Consider the following 27,454-nt stretch of genomic DNA (forward strand, 5'->3'; position numbering starts at 1 on the left):
TTAAATTCACAATTCTTATAATATTTGCACGAATGTGCCGCACTATGGGAGATATTTCATTTGTAGAACTCGAATATAGTCTAAGAGCTAGTGAACCCTCCGAGTAACGGTCTTCCTGTAAGGCTAGAAATTTGTATAGTGATAATTCATATCACACCAAGGCTAAAAACCATGACCTGGGAGGCATTAGCCCTGCATGTATATCTGCAGATGAATCGAAAAGTGCATACTTTAGGGGGAAAATAAACTTCCTCCTGTAAAGTTTAAATTTAAGTATGTGTTTGAGTAAGTCATTTAGAAGATATGTGTACAATGACAGGCGATTCTGAAGAGTATAAGATCTTGCCAGGCGAGGGGAAAGATTAGGGTTTTTTCCTAAAATTTTTTTTGCACCGAACAAAGTTTTTTTAGGTTTTTTGTATCATTCCAAACAGAAAAGGTCTTTAGTGACTTTTATCTTAGGTTAATAGTTTTTGACATAAAAGCGATTAAAAATTTAAAAATGCAAAATTGGCCATTTTTGACCCTGAATCAGACATTTAACTGAAAATTTCAATGTTGCCAAGGTAGGTAGATATTACATCGATTGATGAAATCCCGAAGAGTTTTTTGTAATGCAATATCGAAAACCCCAAACATTTTGTATAATACCCTTTATAAATACTTATGTTAACGTTTATATTACTGAATAGAGAATTAAATAACCTTTCAAATTAGTGACCACACGACCCCTACTCCCATTAAAAAAAAAATCATCGATTACGTCATCGCGCCCAGATGGATATCGTCACTAGTATTATATAATTATGCCAAAAAGTCCTAATTTAAAAATAAAAATCGACCTGTCTGAGGATTTCTCTTCAAAGCCCATTCTCGAAATAATGAATTTATGCAAACTCAAACGTCCTCGCTTTAACTACAGTGTCGCGCCCGCTTGATTAGCAATTAAAAACGAAGGGGTTTTCGATATTGTATTGCAAAAAACTCTTCGGCATTTCATCAATCGATGTTTAAAAAATATCTACCTACCTTAGCAACATTGAAATTTTCAGTTAAATGTCCGATTCAGGGTTAAAACGGCCGCTTTCGCAATTTTTAAATTTTTAATCGCTTGTATGTCAAAAACTGTCAACCTAAGAGAAAAGTCACTAAGACCTTTCTGTTTGGAATGATTCAAAAAACCTAAAAAAAAACCTTGTTCGATGAAAAAAAAATAATTTTAGGAAAAAACCTTAATTTTTTCCTCGCATGGCAAGGTCTTATGCTGTTCAGAATCGCCTGTCATTGTACACATTTCTTCTAAATGACTTACTCAAACACATACTTAAATTTAAACTTAACAGGAGAAACTTTATTTTACACCCTAAACGATGCACTTTTCGACTCACCTCGTAGATTCACGTGCAGGGCTGATGCCTGCCAGGTCATGGTTTTTAGCTTTGGTGTGCTATGAATTATCACTATACAAATTCCTATCCTTACAAGAAGACCTCTACTCGGAGGGTTCACTAGTTCTTAGACTAATAGGAGAGCGTTTTGTCTTCTTGTTGATATATCGACGGTTAAACTGCAAAACCTCGTAATTGAGTTTTATGTAACTTTAGAGGAGAGACGAAAAACAATTTGGCTTCTTTACGTAGGATTCAATTTATTCGTTTTGTGTGTGTAGGGTTCTTTTTAGGTAACCATTCCATTACCATTAAGTAAAATTCAGTAATATTTATTTTTCTTTTTCAAAGAGCGGCTTACGAGGTTTTGTTACTTAAAATCTTAAACTATCATTAAACCTACGAGGTTTTGTCTCATAAAAATGCAACTTACGAGGTTTGGTAACTTAAAATCTTACTTATTATGAGGTTTTCGTAGATGTCGCTAGTACCATTAAATTTAAATATTGACTTACAAGCTTTCGTAGTTTAAAAGATATGTAAAAGTATAAACCAACAAAGTATAAAAGTAATAATTTACCAAAAATCGACTTCCAAGGTTTTGCAGTTTAACCGTTGATACTTAGTTTTCAGTTTTTCTCCTTTTACTTCTTGTTGACGAAATTTTGCTTCCTAACCCTGCATTTAATTAATCAGGTTTGAATATTCTAGTATAGGCTAAAAAGATTAGCTTAAATAAATGGTAAAATGCAAAAATGATAGGTAAAGAGCATAATTTTTGTTTTGAATATCGTTTAATAGATCAGCTAACTTTGTGTTAGTTCTAATTTAAAATTCATAGGTACATTTGCCCTTAGGTAGTGTAAATTTAAAATAAAAAAAATAAAAAGAACATTAGGTCTACTACAATATTATTTTAAGTAACTCTAATAAAATATATCACATTTATTTTGTTTCAGGTTTTTGTCAATTTTTTTATTCTTACAGTAAACGGGTACTATATTTAGCATGTTATTTATAACAATGGATTCAAACTTATCACAAAAATTAAATAAACCTATATAAAATTAACGTCTCATATTATCTAATATCCAATCCATATAGTAAGCCACCCTGGTATAAATTCCTGGAAATCCTTCGAAGCCACACTCACGGGGTCCAAAAGATACAACCCCATGCTGGATGTAACGAGCGGAACCATCAACCAATCTGGCAACCTGAAGAGGTCCTCCACTGTCCCCGGGACAAGCATCCTGGTTATTTTGACCTCCAGCACAAAGTTGCTTGTAGGTTAAGCGGGCTTTACTACTTTGACCTTTATATGCTTCTCTGCAACGATTTATGGGCACTATTGGTAAATCAACTTTTTGAAGGACATCAGTTTTTACTTCTAAAAATAATATCAATAATATATTTATCTATAGTCTCAGAAGATTATCGGAAAATTGGCCAATTTGGGAAAAGTTATTTTCCTGGAAATTTTTTTCCTATTTTGTTTTTATAACAATTCGCGCTCCGAAATAGATTCTTTCAATTATTGCTCTGTAATTCCGAAGATTTTAACTTTAAACCAAAAACACTAAAATAAAAATTCAACAACATTTTTGTTTAATTTACTAATATTTTGTATTTTGACAACGACGTCCGATTTGGACGTCGAAACGTTAATAAAATAATTGTTTAGTTAAATTGTGGCTTACTTCCCATTTAGAATAGTTAAGTAATTACAAAAATGCCACAAAGAAGTAACTTCAGAACAACATTTAAAATTCACCGTAATTTAATTCTGCGCAGGGATATTGTTTTTCGATTTCCTTTGACGAGAATTGTCCTTGGTAAATCCGGATTTTCTCAACAAAATCTTTAATTTTCAAATAAAATTGCAGGGAAGTCATAATTTATTAATAATTCAATAACTTGGTGACAAAAGCTTTTTTAATGTAGATTATGTTCACAGAAGCTAGTGGAAATTGAACGAACAGTTTAGCAACAATTAAATTGTTAATTAACAATTTACGGTCGCAATAATGACCAAAATAGTTTAGATACACTGGAATAACAATGATTTTCGTATAAAAAGGCACTATAGGGGAGAGTTGGCTAAAACAGGATAGTCTGGTAAAACGGGATACCGACAATAATTTAAAAATAAGCTGCGCCATCTAATGACGCGGGATGTTAATCACTACAGATACCGTCTATTTGAAGGTAGCAGAAGGTTACTCTGATTAAATTGTTGATCTGTGGCTGGTTGCAAATGCTAGTTTGGAAAAGTAAGTTTATGCTAATGGTAGGGGAGCAAAGTATGCTAAATGTGCAGTCACTCGAGCGCTTTGGGGACCTATTGGGTTGTGAAGAGTAGGTCCTAAAACCAAAAAAAGTTAAGTAAAGTTTTCCATTTTAGTGGGCGCTTGCCATTTTTTAATTTAATTTTCCATTTCCAACAATCGTCTTTTTCGAGTATAACGCCATCTATCCATAATTCGAAAAAATGTTTTGAATAAAAGTTACTTATTTTTACTTAAGGAATCCAAATCTGTAATAAAAAATGAGGGCTCCTATTTAAGATTTTAAAGTAACCCCCCACCCCACGTCCATGGGGGGTCGTGTTTGGTGCCATTCGATAGACTTTTCAAAAATATTGAATAAGTGTATTTGACAGTTTTTCGATCTGATGTTCATTTCGCAAAATATCGCGGGATTCGTTTTTAAAATATTAAATTTACCCCCCACCCCTCTCCGTGGGAAGTCGTGTTTGGTATGATTCGATAGATTTTTAAAAAATATTGAGCACATATTTTTTAGTTTTTCGATCTGTCAATCATTTCGCGAATTATTCGCTTTTTTCTTGTGAAATTTTGGGACTCGCCCATTTCCTTACGCCCGGCTCAAATCGTCAGATTTTTAAAATATACACTCTTTTGCATGTACTTAACTTACCGTATCTTAATCTGACAATTTCGAGTTTTTTCAAGGATAGATTTTTTTTTTCGGGCCCCCCTTAACGAACTCCCCTGTGTTAAGAGCCAATATATGGTAGAGGTACATCTGCAGAGTACCAGGTTTCTCCCTATATGCTAATCTGACGCGCTCGAGTAACTGCAAAAATCCCCGCTTGGGCTCCCCTACCATAATTAGTTTCATCCGTAGTTACTAGTTAAGAATTATTAGGTTTAAATCAACAAAATAAATACCGGTGTGTATTTTTTATGTTTCTCTATTCTATGTAATATGAGTGTGTTTTGCGATTTTTGTGATTATGATAACTGTTTTTTTTGTTAAAAAATTTCACAACATTATTTAGTGTTTAGTTGGGTAAAATGGGGTATCGAGTGGTTGGGTAAAACTGAATACTATTCCGTTATGTCCAACCAAAACGTAGATACTTTTTAACAAGCATATTAAATTTAATTTTTTTTAGGGTTGAGCGGCTAAAAACCTGAACTGTTAGATGATGCTCCACCTGGCAGTAAAGTTTTCTATCATTCGTCAGGATGGATGCAAAATGAAATTTTGTCTAATTGGTTTAGTCATTTTATTGAGTTTTCAAATCTCTCCAAAGAACATCCTGTTCTCTTACTCGACCCACATAAAAATATTGACGTCATAGAGAAAGCTACAAATACTGGTGTTGTAATGTTATGCTTAACTCCGCATACCACGCATCGATTTCAGTCTCTAAACGTCAGTTTCATGTCACCACTCAGCACTTATTATAAGTCAGAAGTTCAAAAATGGATGCAGCAACATCCAGGTCGACCAATCACAGTCTCCTAAATAGGCAAACTTTTCGGAAACGCATATATGAAAGCTGCTACCGTCCAAACCGCTGTGAATAGGTTTATAAAGACTGGCATTCAACCTCACAATCCAGAAATTTTTGAAGAATTGATGTTTGAACCAGCTGAAACCACAGAAACACCGATGAGCGATTCGATGATTGGTCCCATTTTAGAAAATAATCGGCGCTCTCCACCTCGAACACCACCATTATCACAAAACCAAGTTGATGGTGATGCAGAAAATGAGAATTCTCCAAATACATTGCCTTCAGACAATTTTACAGCACAAAAATCTCCTAAGGTGCTTGAAAATAAGGAAAATTTTTCACTACAGTGAACGTCATTTTATTCCTTCTCCTCTTTCTTGCAACAAGTTGCAAGTCCCCCTCTTGTCCGTACTCTGTCAATCAATTTTAAGTCACTGCCAAAGAACTAGTTGCCCTTCCTCGCGCAGAAAGAAAAATTAACCCTAATGATAAAAGGACCAGAACAACAGCTGTGTTAACCTTAACACCTAATAAGGAACAACTGGAGATGTCTATAGGTAAAAAGCCCACCAAGAAATCAAAATTAAATTTGGGTGAAAAACAAAGGGTTTGGAAATGCAAAGGAAAAAATAAAAAATATGTTCCAAAACCAAGAAAATAAAAAAGAGAAAGAAATAAAAGGGATAGCAGTTCAGATGATGAAGACGAGCACGAAGTTTGCATTTATTGCTCGTAACTGTATTTTAAATCACAATCAGATGATGGTTGGGTAATGTGTGAACAATGTCGACTTTGGGCTCACGAAGCTTGCGCCGGGGTAGAGAATGATGGTGAGCCATACTCATGAGATTTTTGTCGGTTTTAAACTATAGATTTATTTAACGACGTTCTACACTTTCGGCAAAGAATTAAGGATTTGCATGAAATTTTAGTATGTTATAGTTTACTTCAAAAAACTAAGACTTGATTTTTAAAAAATTGTTTTACCGTGCCGTTTAATTACTATTAAGGGTCAAAGTTAAGTTTTAATATGGGCTCTTATGGGAATTCTTAAAAAGTTAATAACTTTTGACCCAAATTTACGATTTTTAATTATTTGTTCTTAAATTAAAGGTTTTTTGGTAAGGAATAACATATTAAAAAATGAGGATTGTTTACCGTCCCATTTATTTTTTATTTATTTATTATAATTAATTCCGTAATTTATTCCGTAATTTCCGTAATTTATTATAATTTATTTTTATAAAATATTCAATACTGAAACATATGATTTGGGCATTCTGCTATAAATGCATTGTTACCAACTTTCGCTTGCATATAAGTTTCCCCTCCTTTCCTCTGAGAGGCATACCCCGCAACGAAGGTGTAGAACGTCGTTAATATTAATGTTAGATGAATAATGTTTTATTTTTTAAGTCAATATATTAAACTTCAATATCGTCTTTATTCACATTCAAAATCCATTTCGTTTTACCCGACCAGGTGGACAAAACGGGATAGTTTGCCATTTTTTTAAAAATTGACTTTTTCAATGTTATCGTCAAACTATTTAGGCGTAACTATACTTAAACATAGGAAGTAATCAATGAAGAAGTTACAGTTAAGAAGAAGTAGATATAAATAGCGTACTTTTTGTAGAGAAAACGGCCAACCCTGCAAGGAATGGTGAGACCAACTATCTGGGCTTTACCTCCGCTACAAGACCTTGGGCAAGCGCGTTGCTTATCTCGAAGTGTCAGCAATTGACCAGCCGTGCTTTACACAACAGGTGTACGAAAACGCTGATTTTAACCCTTTCTATGCCAGGCCTTAATTTGCATGTTGGTCCCTCAATCCCAAAGGTTTTTTCATGCTTAGAGTCCCATTGCCTTATATATACGTCGCATATAAATAATAAAACAAATGACCAAAACATGTTTTTTAGTGAGTTTTTTTAACCAACTTAAAAGTTTTCTTTTCAAAAGTACACATCAGAGAGCCAAACCAACTTGAAAAAATGTAACTAACTTAAAAAAAATAATGTAATGTAAATTAACATTAAAAGTTTTCTTTTGTGTGGTACTCCTCAAAACATGACACTACGCAAAGGCCGAATCCGCATCTTGCACACATGTTTCTTTTTTTTCTGGCCTTTTCTGTGGCTACAAACGCTTCACCTTCTAGCAGCTACCTATAAGCGTTGCCACCAGTGCTACAATATAGCATATATCTAAAATATGTGAACAAATATATACGGCAATAGGTCCGCATGACCTGTTTTACGTGCCAATATTTTGAGGCTTTGGGAACAATAATCTAACATTTTCGGACATATTTCTACGGCATTGGGACACCAATGGGTCTAAAATTTTATAAGCAACGCATATTTTCGGCTTTGGTAAATTGAGACCATTACACCTTGAACGTATATATACGTCGGCTGGGAATATAGACCCACTTTTTCAAAAACGTATATATGTAGCGTTGGGACAGAAAGGGTTAACGTACATACAATCGACGGATACCACACTTTTTACGTCATGGGTGGCATTTCTTGTATTGCACCAAAACATGCAATAGCTCCTAACCAATCCATTCCTCGGCTAAAAACTAAACCCGCACCTGAGATTTATGGAAGTCAGAGAGCTGTTCAACTAATACATTTTGAAAGGACAAAACCTCAAGGTTTATCAGAAATCAAGATCCGAAAGCAATGTTCATACCAACTGAAACTGTGACTCCATCTGTGCCTGATCTTCTGTGGCGGAAAAGCAGAGACATTTTCGGTATTTTAGGATGGAATGGATACATGGAAACTGTGAGAAGGGACATACCATATTCATATTATGAACTAACATTGATTATTTGTACAGAAAATTAGAAGAAATTTATCAAATGACAGCATTCTAATAAAAACTAAAGTTTTGGAATGTAAAAAGTGGGTTTTGCCGAGACCGTTAAAAATTGGTAATTTTCAACTTGCACTTTAGACCGAACGGTTCGTCTGAGAAAAAAAGTAAATAGTGATATTTGTAGATAATTTTAAGTACTTTAATTTCTGTTAACAGACCATTTACTAAAAGTTCATACTTTTCGAGATTCGAGCAAAAAAGCGGAAAAAAGCTGAAATAATTCGATTTTTTCGTGATTTTTTCAATGTTCCGGCAAGAAATTTTGTCCGCAAACCTCATATTCGGATTCAGCAGCCCAAAATCCATATATAATGAAAGAAATCAGAACTACCCCAAAACTTTCTCACTAGGGAGCTCGTAGAGTACAAATTCACTGAATCATACAGCGCCGTAAATTATCGCTTGTCTGGCCGTAGTTTTACCTTTTTGTTTCGGTCCTCTTTCAACATACAAAGTTTTATATCTTCAGGAGACTCATAACATATATATTTTAATAATATAAACGATTAGTATTACGCATGAAAACTATCAAAAATAATAAAATCCCAATGAAAAAGTAGGTTGAAGCAAAGTAGAATTTCAAAGTTGCTCTATGGAAGCCGAGAAAATACATTTTTTAACCGATTTTGAACTTTGAGATTCTACATATGTATTTTCTTCAACCTAGTTTTGGATTGAGATTTTGGTATTTTTGGTATTTTTTACGCGTAATACCGATCGTTTTTTTTTTCTCTGATTCTGGCTTTGGTTTAGAACTAGAACTTTTAGCCACGTAATTGTAGAATAGAATAGAATAGAATAGAAATATGCTTTATTGTCATGAAAAACTGTACAATTTTATCGACAAAGCTTATAAAAAGTCAAGACAACAAAACAATAACAATCCAATTTACTAAAATTACATAAATCGTCAATATATTTACAATAATAACAATAATAATGAAGTTAAACAGAAGTAGTCAATTGCAAAAGTTAAGTAAATTGCAAATGCATAGTCTACCTAGTAATTAATAAGTTTAAAAGTTAAGCTGCTGCATATGACACCCAAATATAGACAAAAAAAAATGATAATAAAAATACTACTTGTGCAAAGGGTACTGTAATTTCTTAGTTATTGATTAAGAAAATCTTCTACTGAATAATATGGTCTTTCAGATAGGTAGGCTTTTGTCAGTTTACGGAATTTGGGGAAAGATGCTGCAGATTTAAGTTGTGGAGGGAGATGGTTGTAAAGTTTTTTTGCGGAATATAATATAGATTTCTTTACTAACTCAGAGGACGGGGTCGGCATATAGACGTCAAACGTAGAATTTCTCGTGAAGTAGTCATGATTAGGTCTTGGTGGAAAGACATGTAGATGTTTACGAATTAAGCAAACAGTTTCTAAAATATACAAAGATGGAAGGGTTAAAATTCTGTGATCTTTGAAGTAACTTCTGCAATGTGTTGTTCTTCTGAGGCCAAACAGATGTCTAATTGCTCTTTTTTGTAATTTGAAAATAAAATCGAATTGGGCAGCTTTACCAGAACCCCAAAAAGGAAGACCATAACGAAGATGTGACTTGAACAAAGAAAAATATGTTATTTTGGAAGATGCTAAATTGAGTTCATTCGAAACAGATCTTATAGCATAGCAAGCTGAGGATAGTTTCTTCCTTAACAAATCGATATGGTGGGACCATTTAAGGTTGCTGTCTAAAAAAATACCAAGAAATTTCACAGAATCAACGGTACTGATCTGGCTGTTATTAAGAGGTAAGGGTTGAAGGACTCCTTTATAAGACAATGCTACTGTTTTATCTACGTTAAACGAGAGTAAATTAGAGTCAGACCAGGTTTTTATTGTAAGTAGATCAGAAGTTATAGTAGCATGAAGAGTTGCAATATTTGAGTTGCTCCAAGTGATACTGGTATCATCAGCAAAAAGAAAGATTTTTCCATCGATTTTTAAACTAGTGATGTCATTAATAAAGATAAGGAAAAGTAGAGGACCCAATACTGAACCTTGAGGTACCCCACATACAATGTTTTTGAGACTAGAGTCTGTATCATTTGCTCTAACCAGTTGTTTCCTATCATCCAAGTAAGATTGGAACCAATCTAAAGAAATACCTCGAATTCCGTAGAAATTTAGTTTTCTTATCAAAATGTTATGATTTACACAATCAAAAGCTTTGGCGTAGTCACAAAAAACGGTGGCAGTGTGAAGATTATTGTTCAGTGCTTGATAAACCTCATGTAGTACAGAAAAGATGGCATCAGTGGTGCATTTATTATTTAAAAAGCCGAACTGATTTTGTGATAAAATGTTGTCTTCAACTAGAAAGGACATAAGTCGGGCTTTTATGAGTCTCTCAATAATTTTGGAGAGTACCGATAGTAGGGCAATAGGTCTATAATTGCAGGTATTAGATATTTCACCACCCTTATGAAGAGGAATAATGATGGCTGTCTTCAGGCACTCTGGAAATTTACCTTTCTCAAAGGAATCATTAATTAGTGAGATGAGGACTTCTAACACATTTTCTAGGAGATTAGAAAAAAATTTTATCGATAGACCATCAGTACTACAGGAGGATTTGCTTTTAATACTATTGATTGTTTGGATCAGTTCAGATTTATCGACTGGTTTTATAAAGAATGAATTCGAGACCTTTCTTGAATTAGGGAGATAAGCAATGGGATCTTGTTGTGGCAAAATAGTTGATGTAATACTTTTACTCACATTAACAAAGTATTCATTTAGATTTTCAGGGTCTGGAAGGGAAATTGTTTTAGCAGTGTGGGTTTTATTTCGAAGATCGTTTATTATGGACCAAGTTTCTTTTGCAACACTTTTTGAGCTTCCCAAACGGTTATGGTAGTAGTCTTTTTTAGCTGATTTTATAAGTTTAAGATAGGTTGCCCTGTACTTGGTGATATATTCAGTGATAGAAACGTTGGTAGTAAATTTCCTGATATAGAGAAGAGAACGCATATTCTTGGAAGATATTCGGATACCTTTAGTAGTCCAGGGTTTGCGATGTTTTGGCTTAATTGCAATTAAAGGAAATGCTTTATTGAAGATACGGACAAGCTTATCCAAAAAAGCACTGAAATTATTATCCACGTCCATAGCAGGAAAGCGCCACTCAGAGGTTAAGCATAAATTTTGGAAATTACGAAAGTTCCAGGTGGAAAAAATCCTGCCTAAACGTCGGGTTTTCGAGGAGGGTTTGCTCAAGATATTAAACTTCGTATAAACTGCTTCATGATCAGATAGTCCAGCATTAATAATTGTAGAGTGGACATCAAGGGGTGAAAAATCTGAGACAGTATAATCAATTATGGTAGATGAAGTTTTTGTAATCCTTGTAGGAGAATCAACGTGCATTGTTAGACCATACGATTCAAATATGTTGACCGAGGATATTTGTGTAGCACTAGCAGCAGCATAATCAATGTTAAAGTCCCCGCATAAAATTTTTCTACTTTTATGGGGCAGGTCATCTAACAAATTTAGCAGGTTCTGAAAAAATAGTTCCACGGAAGAGTTAGGTGATCTATAAATGCAAATAATATAAAGATTAAGATTCTTATTGTAAATTAACGAAAACTCAAAGACGGCTTCACTTAGCAGAAAGTCATATTTTGTTACCGAAGAAAAATCATTGCTCGTAGATAGAATTAGGGTGCCTCCGTAAGCTGAGCTTGGACGATCATACCTAGCAATTGTGGTGTATTTTTCTACAAAAAAAGGCTCGTTGACTTCAAGCCAGTGCTCTGTAACCGCAACTACCGGGGGAAATCCTATATCCTCTAGGAACAAAAATAATTCATCAGTTTTGTACCTTATAGAACGAATATTAATCAGAACCATGCTAAAGTTGTTATCACTAAAACAATTTGAGGATTCTAGTCCCTCAGAACACGTCGTGATGTTTAAAAATTTCGTTTTGGAGAGGCAGCGGAATAGTAATTTCGGTGACATTCCCTTGATTTCTGCAGGTGAATAATTCTTTCAGAAGTGAGAAAGGATCTGTAAGCATCAAGATCAGCTTCCACCTCATCTGGACCAATCCCATAGGCATTGTTAAATTCCAGCAGAATTCGTCGTAGATCTTCAGTCTTAGTGGGAAGTCCCTCGGAAGCCAAAAAGAGTTTAACGCTTGTATTGGTAAATCCATCGTAAAACACTGAAGCTGGTTGGTCGTGTAGATAAGCAAGATGAAGTTTAATGGCTTTTAAGATATCCGGTTCCCTTAATCTGGCTAGAAGATATCGACTATTCGAGTTATTGGTTAATCTAACTCTTGGTGGGGTCAAAGGATCCAGATTTATCGAAGGTTCTAAAGTATCCTTCTTAATGAAATTTACAGGCGAATGGAACGGATTCTTAGATTTACAAACTTCGATGGCCTGCTTGTCTGTACGTATGTTTGTGTTTTCTACTTCATCTTTGTTCTTGCGAGAATTAGTAATTGGATTTTCCAAGGTGACAGGACTTCTGAGATTCTTCGGATTCTTATGTGACTCAGATGAAAGTGTTGGTTCAGAATTGGATGATTCTATAGACCATTTGATGTTAACACCAGGTGGCCAAATTTCCTTATTAAATAATAGGTTAATAGCTGTTCTAGATTTTATACCTATTTTGAACGAAGAGCCAGTTGCTGTGTCGGCATCTTTAAGGAGTGTGTAACATCTAATGTATTCCTTAATGCCTAGCCTCTCTTTGATATAGTGCACAACTTGTATAGGGGTGTACGTTGGGGTCAAGTTACTAATAACTACAAAGTGACATTTATCTTCTGAAATTTTTGGTTTTTGCTCTGGACTTGGTTCGAGATGTCGGGGCTCTTCAGTTTGGGTACTTGCGGTGGCATAAGATGTATTTTTCTTCAATATCTCTTTTTTAGTTGGTATATTAGATAGATTTTTTGTAAGACTGCTCATTTGATTTGACATTTCACCGATATTTGAAGAGAGCCTTTCTAATCCCAACTTAATCTCAGTTGAATTTGTGTCTTGTGTTTCAACCTTGATAGTCTCATCTGAAGAAGAGCCGAAAAACACTGACGATATATTAAAAATGTCGTGTTCCATCTGCCTTACAGATTTTAAAACCTTCTCAGGATTCAGCAGGTTGTTTAGTTTGTGGATCTCGTCAATTTTTTTCGTAAGATAGTCCAGTTTGCCGTCATTTTTAGTTAATAGGTCATAAGTCTCGATGAAAACAGGCAAATTGTCATTTAGTTTTTTAGTAACGTGAATTAAGGCCTCAAAGTTCTCTAAAGGTATTTGACTTTTTGATAAATTTTGTAATTTTGTCATTTAAATAATTTAAACTTGGAGAGTCACATACGGTACAAAAGATTCTAAGGTGAGAAGACTTTTGGTCCAATAGGGCTTTAGTGATGGTCTTGTTTAATTTTGTACATTTCATACAGAAGTTTCTTTGGCAATCTCCATTACATCTTAACTGGTTGTATTTATCCGAGTCAGAATATTGTGTAAGACAATGTTCACAAGTGTACGTCATTTTCAAGGTTAGATGTGCAAAAATTAACTAGGTCGATGTGATGATGGTAAGAAAAATTGAAAAACTTACAGCTAGTATTCACAACACATAAATCAAAACAAATAACAAAACTTGTAAACACAAGAAAACAAATCAAAACATACATCCGTATACTTCCACTGCTGGTAAACGAATGAATATAACCGAATGAATGTTGTATAACTTATCACTAAGTCAGGGAAGTAATGTGTAGTGTGTGTGTTGAGTAAGTGCCTTGTTACTTTGCAAAGTCGACGTCCCGATCGTTTTTATTATTATAATAAATATACAGCGAGGACGTTTGGGTTAGAATAAATTCATTTTCTCGAGAATGGGCGATTTTGGAGATAAGTTCGAAACAGGTCGATTTTTATTTTTTTAAGACGTTGACGGACAGTGTTTCAAATGTAAAAGCAATTGTTGTGACACTATATGAATTTTGCAAGGTAGAATAGGGAAATTGCTGAAATTCTAATTAACAATGTAATTGTTGCTAAACTGTTCATTCAATTTTCATCGCCTTCTGAAATTATAAACTATAACGGAAGAGCTTTTATATCACCAAGTTATTTAATTATTAATAAATAATTACTTACCTAAAATTTTAGATGAAAATTAAAGATTGTGTTGGAAAAACAAGCATTTTCCGAGGAAAATTTTCGTCAAAGTAAATCGAGAAAAACCTGTCCCTATGCAGAATTTAATAACGGTGAATTTTTATTTGGGTGTTTTTGATGTAAAGTTAAAATCTTAGGAGTTATAAAAATTTATAAAACTATCTGCGGACTTTGCATACCTATATTATTAATATATAGAATCATAAGATTCGATTGGAGCAATAAAATTGCTGGTAAATAACTTTTCCTTGTATTTTGCTAATTAGCCCAGAGTACTATTACAAAAGTCAAAGACGCAGGACAACATATTCGCGGTGTGCAAGTACTTGGAGGGGATAACGCCTGAGAGGCAGAAATAGCTATCTAGAGATAGTAGTCCAACTCTGAATCAAATAAGAACAAAAACTGCCTTTCTTCCTTGTTAAATAACAATTTAATTGTTGCTAAACTATTCGTTCAATTTCCACCGGCTAGCGGCTGCTGGAAATATAATCTATATCAAAAAACTTTTTAGGTCGCCAAGTTATTTAATTATTATTAACAAATAATTATTTCCCTAAAATTTTAGTTGAAAATTGAAGATTTTGTTGAGGAAACCCGGATTTTCTCAATTCTCAATTTTCGTCAAAGGAAATCGGAAAAAAATATCTCTGAGCTGAATTAAATTACAGTGACTTTTATTTGAGTGTTTTTGGTTTAAATTTAAAATATTCGGAGTTACAGAGCAATAATTGAAAAAAAAACACGATTTCATAGCGCTAATTTGTTTTTAAAAAATAGCACCCTATCTGCGGACTTTGTATACCTATATATCATTAATTTAATATGCAATCTTAAGATTCGATTCCAGCATGAAAATTGCTAGTAAATAACTTTTCCTTGTTTTTTCCTAATTTACTCAGAGTAAGTAAGTACAGTTCACCAAGAATAGCTGAAAGTCTGAAAATAACCACGCCCATGATGCGCATTCGTCATCCGACGGATCTCGCACTGAGCGTTCACTTAATATCTACCGTTTGTAACTTGAACAAGTCGGTACAGTCTGCGAAACATTTTTTGTAAGTACGAACCGCAAAGGAGAATCAATTTAAAATTTGCAAATTTTGTTTAAATCGAATCTGAAGGGAAAAGTTTTAAATAATCAGACACGGGAAGTGATAGCAAACGTGATTCATTTTATGATAAATGAAGTGAAAAACAATTAACTGTGCAGAGATTTGAAAAAAGTGCAGGAACGTGTGGTATTGGCAACAGGTGTTAGTTTAAGCAGCGTTCAAAAATTGAAGATGGCGAATATTCCTCATTTGTAACTCCAAACAAAAAGAGAAAAAAAAGCGCTTCAAAAACGTGCTTGGACGATTTTGATATAGGGCGTCTTCGACGTTATATAATGGATTTTTGTATAACACAAAAACAAGTCCCAACTGTGAAACGCATACACAGAACATTTGCAGAGGAGTACAACTACTCAGGTTCCATAGAAAGCATACGAAGGTATGTAGGTACTATTATTTTTGGCGATTTGATAAAATCGCCAAAAAGGGTGGTAAATCGTAAAGCGGGTCATAAAAACTCAATAGGAAATTCTAAACTGTTGAGTTCCTGCTTCTCCAATAATTTTATAATTTTACATCAAAAGTCATTAGAAACTATTTATAGAGGACTGAAATATCGAAAACATGTTAAAATTGTTCTTAGTCCAGAAAGCCACTGCGCATCCGCTAGGAAAAATATTCTGATTCGGATTTTTTGCGCAATCTTACTCAAAAAGGACCCCTTTTAACAAATTTGCATGTTGCCAGGACCAAAAGTGGGTCAAAAATATTTTAAACGTTTTTTTTTTTTGTTTTGTTTTTTTCTTAAACTAATTTTTCTTGCATGGAACAAAGTTTTTTTAGGTTTTTTGGATCATTCCAATCAGAAAAGATCTTTAGTGACTTAAGTGAGTTTTTTGCAATACAGTATTCAAAATTCCTTTGTTTTTAATTGCTAATCAAGCGTGCGCGACACTATTTTCCACGGTTGCACGTGTATGCAGTATTGTGCAAATGAAAGGAATAAATTCGTTATTTCGTAAACCGGCGACTTTAAGGAAAAATCCCAAAACAGGTCGATTTTTATTTTTAAGTTATGATATTGTGGCATATATGGTATACTAGTGACGTCATTAATCTGAGCGTGATGACGTAATCGATGATTTTTTTAAATAAGAATAGGGGTGGTCTGCTAGCTCATTTGAAAGGTTCTTCAAATCTCTATTCAGTAATATAAACATTTACATAATTAATTATACAGGGTGTCCAAAAACTTTTTATTAAATTAAATTATTTGACAAAAAAAGAAGTAGAAGGACACCCTGTATAAATAATTATGTAAATGAAAGACTAAGTTTTTATTTTTATAATTATGTAAATGTTTATATTACTGAATAGTGAATTGAGGAACCTTTCAAATGAGCTAGCACACGACCCCCACTATTCTTATTTAAACAAAATCATCGATTACGTCATCACGTCCAGATGGATGACGTCACTAGTATACCATATATGCCACAATATCATAACTTAAAAATAAAATCGACCTGTTTCGGGATTTTTTCTTCAAATCGCCGGTTTACGAAATAACGAATTTATTCCTTTCATTTGCACCATACTGTCGGTATAAAATGGTGTCGCGCACGCTTGATTAGCAATTAAAAACAAAGGAGTTTTGAATATTGAATTGCAAAAAACTCCTCGGAGTTTTATCAATCGATGTTTAAAGAATATCTAACTACCTTGGCAACATTCAAATTTTCAGTTTTTTACATAGTTTTTGAGGGTTAAAAATGGCCGATTTCGCAATTTTTCAATTTTTAATCGCTTATATGTCAAAAACTATCAACTTTAGAGAAATGTCACTAAACACCTTTTCTGTTTGGAATGATCCAAAAAACCTAAAAAAAATTTTAGGTCTGGATCCCGCGTATGAAAAAAAAGTTGATTAATAGCAAGCTGAAAATTTGTTAATATCTTAAGGGTGTCTAGTCGAACAAACTTTGATATATGGGAACACTAGAACAGGGGCAGTTTTAATTGTGGAACAGGTTAAAAATTTGGAACGGTCACACCACGAAAACGGCACATTTATTTTGTCCGACAGAACAGACTTAAACTCTACGAACAGAGATTAAACTCTCATGCAAAAATCAGACTGCTATTCATCACCAAACGGGCGTTTTAATGAGTGGAACATGTAGAATATGTAAAATGACAGGAATTATGACAGGTGATAAATAGCAGTCTGATTTTTGCATGAGAGTTTAATCTCTGTTCGGAGAGATTAAGTCTGTTCTGTCGGACAAAATAAATGTGCCGTTTTCGTGGTGTGGCCGTTCCAAATTTTTAACCTGTTCCACAATTAAAACTGCCCCTGTTCCAGTGTTCCCATATATCAAAGTTTACCCAACTAGACACCCTTAAGCTATTAACAAATTTTCAGCTTGCTATTAATCAACTTTTTTTTCATACGCGGGATCCAGACCTATTTGTTCCATGTAAAAAAATAGATTTTGGAAAACAAAAAAAAACCTTTAAAAAATTTTTGACCCACTTTTGGTCCTGGCAACATGCAAATTTGTTAAAAGGGGTCCTTTTTGAGTAAGATTGTACAAAAAATCCGAATCGGAATATTTTTCCTAGCGGATGCGCAGTGGCTTTCTGGACTATCTATGAATTAAGCACATTTCTAAATTTTACGAAACTATAATACATTTTTTAAAGAAGTATGTTGGCAAAGTTAGGTTAGACGTAGTGCAAAAATGTGTATAAATGGTTGCTATAGGTCACAATGAAGTTATTATATGAATAGGGCATTCCAAGACTTTGACGTTAATGGAAACGCTGGGAGGCAAACTGTCAAACATTGTGTTTGTTCATATTATTTGTACATGTTTCTTAACTTTTTTACCGTTAACAGTTTTTTAGTTGTATTTTCCAAACATTTTCTTGTAGATTTTTTGTAGTTTTTAGTTGTAGCAGTACTTGAACGACTTAATTTAGTTTTAAGCAGTGAATAAATAAACATGAGTGCATATAAAGTTGTTGGTAGACAATACAAATGTTGCTAGTAGGTAGAAGAAAAGGATAGGCAAAATAAATAATATAGGTCCACTTTCCGTCAAGGGGTCTGAGTTAACATATGGTTTAGATAGTTTTCCAAGAGTAAGTAACATAGACATAGTTAATTATTTAGTATTTTTATAGGTCGTTTTATAGAATAGAATAGAATAGAATAGAAATATGCTTTATTGTCATGAAAAATTGTACAATTTTATCGACAAAGCTTATAAAAAGTGAAGAAAACAAAACAATAACAATCAAATTTACTAAAATTACATAAATCGTCAATATATTTACAATAATACCAATAATAAAGAAGTTAAACAGAAGTAATCAATTGCAAAATTTAAGTAAATTGCAAATGCATAGTCTACCTAGTAATTAATAAGTTTAAAAGTTAAGCTGCTGCATATGACACCCAAATATAGACAAAAAAATGATAATAAAAATACTACTTGTGCAAAGGGTACTGTAATTTCTTAGTTATTGATTAAGAAAATCTTCTACTGAATAATATGGTCTTTCAGATAGGTAGGCTTTTGTCAGTTTACGGAATTTGGGGAAAAGGTGCTGCAGATTTAAGTTGTAGAGGGAGATGGTTGTAAAGTTTTTTTGCGGAATATAATATAGATTTCTTTACTAACTCAGAGGACGGGGTCGGCATGTAGACGTCAAACGTAGAATTTCTCGTGAAGTAGTCATGATTAGGTCTTGGTGGAAAGACATGTAGATGTTTACGAATTAAGCAAACAGTTTCTAAAATATACAAAGATGGAAGGGTTAAAATTCTGTAATCTTTGAAGTAACTTCTGCAATGTGTTTTTCTTCTGAGGCCAAACAGATATCTAATTGCTCTTTTTTGTAATTTGAAAATAACATCGAATTGGCAGCTGTACCAGAACCCCAAAAAGGAAGGCTATAACGAAGATGTGACTCGTCCAAAGAAAAATATGTTATTTTGGAAGATGCTAAATTGAGTTCATTCGAAACAGATCTTATAACATAGCAAGCTGAGGATAGTTTCTTCCTTAACAAAACGATATGGTGGGTCCATTTAAGGTTGCTGTCTAAAAAAATACCAAGAAATTTTACAGATCAACGGTACTGATCTGACTGTTATTAAGAGGTAAGGGTTGAAGGACTCCTTTATAAGACAATGCTACTGTTTTATCTACGTTAAACGAGAGTAAATTAGAGTCAGACCAGGTTTTTATTGTAAGTAGATCAGAAGTTATAGTAGCATGAAGAGTTGCAATATTTGAGTTGCTCCAAGTGATACTGGTATCATCAGCAAAAAGAAAGATTTTTCCATCGATTTTTAAACTAGTGATGTCATTAATAAAGATAAAGAAAAGTAGAGGACCCAATACTGAACCTTGAGGTACCCCACATACAATGTTTTTGAGACTAGAGTCTGTATCATTTGCTCTAACCAGTTGTTTCCTATCATCCAAGTAAGATTGGAACCAATCTAAAGAAATACCTCGAATTCCGTAGAAATTTAGTTTTCTTATCAAAATGTTATGATTTACACAATCAAAAGCTTTGGCGTAGTCACAAAAAACGCTGGCAGTGTGAAAATTATTGTTCAGTGCTTGATAAACCTCATGTAGTACAGAAAAGATGGCATCAGTGGTGCATTTATTATTTAAAAAGCCGAACTGATTTTGTGATAAAATGTTGTTTTCAACTAGAAAGGACATAAGTCGGGCTTTTATGAGTCTCTCAATAATTTTGGAGAGTACCGGTAGTAGTGCAATAGGTCTATAATTGCAGGTATTAGATATTTCACCACCCTTATGAAGAGGAATAATGATGGCTGTCTTCAGGCACTCTGGAAATTTACCTTTCTCAAAGGAATCATTAATTAGTGAGATGAGGACTTCTAACACATTTTCTGGGAGATTAGAAAAAATTTTTATCGATAGACCATCAGTACTACAGGAGGATTTGCTTTTAATACTATTGATTGTTTGGATCAGTTCAGATTTATCGACTGGTTTTATAAAGAATGAATTCGAGACCTTTCTTGAATTAGGGAGATAAGCAATGGGATCTTGTTGTGGCAAAATAGTTGATGTAATATTTTTACTCACATTAACAAAGTATTCATTTAGATTTTCAGGGTCTGGAAGGGAAATTGTTTTAGCAGTGTGGGTTTTATTTCGAAGATCGTTTATTATGGACCAAGTTTCTTTTGCAACACTTTTTGAGCTTCCCAAACGGTTATGGTAGTAGTCTTTTTTAGCTGATTTTATAAGTTTAAGATAGGTTGCCCTGTACTTGGTGATATATTCAGTGATAGAAACGTTGGTAGTAAATTTCCTGATATAGAGAAGAGAACGCATATTCTTGGAAGATATTCGGATACCTTTAGTAGTCCAGGGTTTGCGATGTTTTGGCTTAATTGCAATTAAAGGAAATGCTTTATTGAAGATACGGACAAGCTTATCCAAAAAAGCACTGAAATTATTATCCACGTCCATAGCAGGAAAGCGCCACTCAGAGGTTAAGCATAAATTTTGGAAATTACGAAAGTTCCGGGTGGAAAAAATCCTGCCTAAACGTCGGGTTTTCGAGGAGGGTTTGCTCAAGATATTAAACTTCGTATAAACTGCTTCATGATCAGATAGTCCAGCATTAATAATTGTAGAGTGGACATCAAGGGGTGAAAAATCTGAGACAGTATAATCAATTATGGTAGATGAAGTTTTTGTAATCCTTGTAGGAGAATCAACGTGCATTGTTAGACCATACGATTCAAATATGTTGACCAAGGATATTTGTGTAGCACTAGCAGCAGCATAATCTATGTTAAAGTCCCCGCATAAAATTTTTCTACTTTTATGGGGCAGGTCATCTAACAAATTTAGCAGGTTCTGAAAAAATAGTTCCACGGAAGAGTTAGGTGATCTATAAATGCAAATAATATAAAGATTAAGATTCTTATTGTAAATTAACGAAAACTCAAGACGGCTTCACTTAGCAGAAAGTCATATTTTGTTACCGAAGAAAAATCATTGCTCGTAGATAGAATTAGGGTGCCTCCGTAAGCTGAGCTTGGACGATCATACCTAGCAATTGTGGTGTGTTTTTCTACAAAAAAAGGCTCGTTGACTTCAAGCCAGTGCTCTGTAACCGCAACTACCGGGGGAAATCCTATATCCTCTAGGAACAAAAATAATTCATCAGTTTTGTACCTTATAGAACGAATATTAATCAGAACCATGCTAAAGTTGTTATCACTAAAATAATTTGAGGATTCTAGTCCCTCAGAACACGTCGTGATGTTTAAAAATTTCGTTTTGGAGAGGCAGCGGAATAGTAATTTCGGTGACATTCCCTTGATTTCTGCAGGTGAATAATTCTTTCAGAAGTGAGAAAGGATCTGTAAGCATCAAGATCAGCTTCCACCTCATCTGGACCAATCCCATAGACATTGTTAAATTCCAGCAGAATTCGTCGTAGATCTTCAGTCTTAGTGGGAAGTCCCTAGGAAGCCAAAAAGAGTTTAACGCTTGTATAGGTAAATCCATCGTAAAACACTGAAGCTGGTTGGTTGTGTAGATAAGCAAGATGAAGTTTAATGGCTTTTAAGATATCCGGTTCCCTTAATCTGGCTAGAAGATATCGACTATTCGAGTTATTGGTTAATCTAACTCTTGGTGGGGTCAAAGGATCCAGATTTATCGAAGGTTCTAAAGTATCCTTCTTAATGAAATTTACAGGCGAATGGAACGGATTCTTAGATTTACAAACTTCGATGGCCTGCTTGTCTGTACGTATGTTTGTGTTTTCTACTTCATCTTTGTTCTTGTGAGAATTGGTAATTGGATTTTCCAAGGTGACAGGACTTCTGCTGAGATTCTTCGGATTCTTATGTGACTCAGATGAAAGCGTAGGTTCAGAATTGGAAGATTCTATAGACCATTTGATGTTAACACCAGGTGGCCAAATTTCCTTATTAAATAAAAGGTTAATAGCTGTTCTAGATTTTATACCTATTTTGAACGAAGAGCCAGTTGTTGTGTCGGCATCTTTAAGAAGTGCGTAACATCTAATATATGCCTTAATGCCTAGCTTCTCTTTGATATAGTGAACAACTTGTATAGGGGTGTACGTTGGGGTCAAGTTACTAATAACTACAAAGTGACATTTATCTTCTGTATAGCATTTAACCGTTATTTTTGTCTCCCAGATAATAACTTATTTAGTTGTTTTGTGCTTTTGTCTCTCAGATGATAACTTCTTTGACAAGAGTGGCAATATTTGACATTATCTAAGATCAATATTTTGACATATAATTCATAGGAGCGCTAAATGAAAGTAATAGAAAACAATTTTATTATTAGTAAATAAATATTTATAAAGATAAACCAAAATGGGTGAAAATTGTATGTAAACATAGGTATTTGCACGAAATAATATTAAGACAATAATAAATAGTCATTTCGTTGTGAAGCGAAACAAGAGCCGTTTTATTTTAGTTAGTTCAGAGAGCGCCAAAAGCACTCTAACTAGTTTCAACCCTTTTTTTAATAGAACTTTAAATGAACTTTTCCAATTTCTTTAATCTATTGATAATATTTTTAGAATAAAAAATCCTGCTGTTAGAATTCGAAATATTTTTACGTAAATATACTTACCTATAAATAAAACTCACAATAATTAACAATAATCTATTTTTTCAAATAGTCCAACAACTTAGTTCTATTACACAAAAATATAATAAATTAATTATAAAATAAACACTACTTCCCTATGGATCAACACTAACGAATTCTTAAAATAATACATTACTGCACTGAACAGATTTGATATCGATACAGATAACAAAAAAAAACTATTCCTAGGGGTATCTTAGTACATTGAATCCGGTTTTTGCTCCAAAGTTTAGAGCCGCTTGAATTGAGATAAAGTTTGGCATACACATAACTAACATGTCAAAGTAAAAAACTGATATTATGCCGACGGGTGCTTTTGCCTTGGAGATGAGTTTCACCCCTTCTCGGGGGTGATACAATATACGTTCAAAATAAGTAATAACAAGGAAAGGGATCGACTGACTACTTCTAAGCAACTTTTGTTATATGCGAGGTGTGCAAGTACTTGGAGGGGATACGAGAAACGATTGTACGCGAATAACGGAGAAATATTGCAACTTCCTTAAATAATTCATATTGTCAATTGAAATTGTCAAATTGACGTATATTTCATACCTACTGTCAATGAAGAAGAAAAATTTTATATTACTCCACAATATTGATGTGATATGTAATTATTATAGAAACGTAAATTTAATTAATTGTATTATGCTTGGAGTAGTGCATTTTAATAATAATTTTATTTACTACATACAATTGTTTACGTTTTAATAACATAACCTGAATCTGACTTTTTCTTCTTATGATTTTTTGGACTATGGCCTTGACAATTATCCAGTAACCAGGACTAATATACATAATTGGCCAATATAATTAAAAATGAGAATAATGTTGCTGAGCGTAGAAACCAGGTGTCGCTTTGGCGAACTTGCACGGTCCCAATAGGGTTTTTTCACTAAGTTAATACTTTTCAAGTTATTTGCGAGATAATATGTTCATTTTTCAACAAAAACCCACATTTTTAGACGGTTTTTCGCAAATTACTCAGAAAGTAAGTGTTTTATCGAAAAAAAATCCAGCTTATAAAAAAGTGAAAAAAAGGGTGTATGCATAAAGTATTTCGATCTAGTAGAAGCAGAGTTGTAGCTAATGAAAAATAAGTTTATACTCATCAAATTCCAAATCGAATATTTCACCGTGAAATAACCAAAAAATGACGCACTTTTTGGAAAAAACTCATTTTAAGACTTTTAAAGCGCTTAAAAGAAGCTTTATTTTTGTTTCTTTAAAAAGTTTCTAGCATCAAAAGTAAGCAAGTTACGCTCAAAATAAAATTGGTCGTTTTTTTGGTAAAAAAATCGTGAAAATCACCCCTAATTAGCATCATAATGGTTACCGCTCCACAAGTTGCTTTACTCTTGTATGTATTGTTTATTTGATTTATATGTTTCATCGGTTTAAGTTAATTTGAAACTTGTCATCGGTTTAAGTTACTAATTTTTAAGTTACTTTGAAAAAAAAAATTTTTTTTAACATCAAAAATAAAAAATAAATTATTTTAGAACCAGATTTTTTCAAATATAAGCACTTTTAACCGATCGAACTTACAGATTATAATATGTATAAATGTATATTGTAGCTAATAAAATATAGGTTCATATTCGTCAAATTCCAAAACGAATATTTCAACTGGAAATAACATAAAAATAGCACTTTTTGGGATCACTAATTACAGCTTTTTTTAAAGTATAAAAAAGATTTATTTTTGTTTTTTGAAAAATTTTCTGGCAACAAAACTAAGCAAGTCACGCTCAAAATAAAGTTATTCCCTTTTGGTGGAAAAAAATCGGGAAAATCCCCCTTTAATTAGCATCGCAAATGAAATTCATCATAACGCAACTTGTGAAGCGGTAACGATGAATTTCATTGACGATGCTAATGGGGGGGGGGGGGTGATTTTCCAGAATTTTTTTCCAAACTTTTTTAAAAATTTTTAAAAAACAAAAATTGTTTTTTTTATACACTTTAAAAAAAGCTGTAATAAGTGTTTCCAAAGAGTGCTATTTTTTATGTTATTTCAAGTTGAAATATTCGATTTGGAATTTGACGAATATGAACCTATATTTTATTAGCTACAACTCTGTTTCTACTGCGTCTAGAGACCTTTTATACATACACAATTTTTTCAATTTTTTATAAGCTGCATTTTTGCTAAGATAATACGTCTAAAAACGTGTTTTTTTTGGTTGAAAAATGAACACATTCACCCGCAAATAACTCAAAAAGTATTGACGTAGTGAACAAATTCTAGAACAAAATTTGCTTAAATTTAGTAAGTTTATCCACTTCCGGACTTATTTTGAACGTATATTTTTTCACCCCCGAGAAGAGGTGGTACTCGCCCCCAGGGAAAAAGCATACATTAGCATAATATCACTTTTTTCTTTGGCATGTTAGCTATGTGTATGCCAAATTGCATGTAAATCCAAGCGGTTATTTAAAATTTGGAGTCAAATCCGTGAGTGGAATGGAACTTGTTATTTATACCCCGTTTAGGCTTATGCCTCTTCAGGGTGAAGGAACCTCCTTTTCAGGAGTATAGGGACGATAAGAGTGAGCTTGTTGTGAATGTTAGGTGAAGAGTGGAGGAGCAAAACTGCCAGTGGATCAGATGTTCAGAAGGTAGTTTTAGCGCAGAAGCTATAGAGATGAAGGAGAGAAGTTGCCGTAGCCCAGTAAAGCGTCCAGTCAGCCAAGGAGGGTCCAAATCTGTCACCATAGAGAAACGGCTCTTGGATCAGCGTGTAGGGATGCAGCTTGATTATCTGCGATACATTAGGGGAGTTTGTTCTAAAATTTCGTAGTACTCATCAGGTAGTTCGTTTCTGGCCAACTATAAAAGATTGGCCGGAGGAAATGGAACTTTGTCTTTCGGGATCCTGGTGAGTATGTGACCTTGCCGATTGCAAGGGGTGGTTAGAACATATTTTGCTCTGTGGTTATTTCCATTAATCGTACGCAAAACGTATTTGTTGTTGAAATGTTGAAACAAATCCGTGAGTAAGTGGACTAATTAATTTTGTTGCCTTTTAGTCAATAAATCATAAAAATAAAAATATTCACAATTAGTCCAGGTCGGATCTGTTTTGAGATGGACGTTGAGAGGTGACTCAAATTTTTTTGCAGAAATTGCTTGAAAATAAATCAAATAATAATATTTGAGTTATCCTCCCTCTCAAAAAGGTCCGGAAAATTGTTTAAATAATCAAAATGTCAAAAATTGAAGGAAAAATTCGATTTTTTTCTTTGTTTTTTGATTATAACTTTAAAAGTATTCATTTCCGAGAAAAGTTGTACTGACATAAAAGTCGCGAATTTAAATTTCCTATAATATAAAATTGGTTAAAAATTTAAAAAATAGTCACCCTAGTTGCAAAATAGCAATAATTGCGAAAAAACCATACAAAAACAAGTATTCGCATTTTACGTTTTTAACCATTTATGCTACACTTAGGACCTTCATATTTCACCCAAAAAAACTTTATGATACAGTAAAACAATACTGTAAATTTCTTTAAGATCGGTTTAATAGATTTTGCAAAATAAATTTTGCAATCCAGCTTACGCAAAAAAAATTCATTTTTTCAAAATGTTACAGGACTGAACATAAAGCAGGTAGCAAGTTAAAAAAATGTTTGCTTATAGAAGTGTACTGTACCTTTCATATGCAATTTTCAAAATTAAAATCGATTAATTACCACGGCGTCAGAAAATTTTTGAAATAAACAATCATTTTTGGTGCTACGCGCAGGACAGCGGTGTTCGATTCACACAAGTTGATTTCCACCAAAATTTCTTCCAATCTTTATCTAATATATTATCTTCTTACTCTATATTTTGTTGTATTTTAATATTTTAATTCCACAAAAATCAAACTAATTTTATTATTGTTTGTGAAATATTGTTTAAACAATTGCATATGTTTAAAAATAATAAACTTTTATTATTTAAGTTAAAATATATGAACAAAAAAAGTTTTTGCTAATAAAAGTGTTATTTCAAAGGATAGAGTATGTGTTTTTATTTTGCAATAAACAAATTTATTTATTTATATCGAAATGTAATAAAAATTAAAATGTATCAATCATTATCAAAGGTCACTGGAATGTCCAATCAGAGCAAACTATCCGCTGTCCTGCGCGTAGCACCAATAATTAATGTTTATTTAAAAAAATTCCTGACGCCGTGGTGTTAATCGATTTTAATTTTGCAAAATTGCGAATGAAAGGCACAGTAACACTTCTATATGGAAAAAAAATTTCAACTTGTTATCTGCTTCATTTTCAGTCCTGTAACATTTTGAAAAAATGAATATTTTTTACGAAAGCTGGATTGCAAAATTTATTTTGCAAAATCTATTTAACCGATCTTAATAAAATTTACAGTGTTATTTTATTATGTCATAAGGTTTTTCTGGGTCAAATATGAAGGTCGAAAGTATAGCATAAATGGTTGAAAAACGTAAAATGCGAATACCTGTTTTTGT

At 33.3% G+C, this 27,454-nt stretch overlaps 1 protein-coding gene across 1 annotated transcript in view; it reads right to left on the reverse strand.

Moving 5' to 3' along the window:
* Positions 1-2,282: 2,282 nt before the first annotated feature.
* Positions 2,283-27,454, reverse strand: part of LOC114331475 (phenoloxidase-activating factor 1-like) — a 145,851-nt gene continuing 120,679 nt past the window's right edge. Inside the window, exon 7 of the mRNA XM_028281063.2 lies at positions 2,283-2,778. Within this exon, the coding sequence (XP_028136864.2) occupies positions 2,456-2,778 (323 nt within the window). The 3' untranslated portion in view covers positions 2,283-2,455. The remainder of the gene's footprint in view (positions 2,779-27,454) is intronic.

The sequence above is a fragment of the Diabrotica virgifera genome, chromosome 6 (assembly GCF_917563875.1).
Source record: "Diabrotica virgifera virgifera chromosome 6, PGI_DIABVI_V3a".
Classification (NCBI taxonomy): Eukaryota; Metazoa; Arthropoda; class Insecta; order Coleoptera; family Chrysomelidae; genus Diabrotica; species Diabrotica virgifera.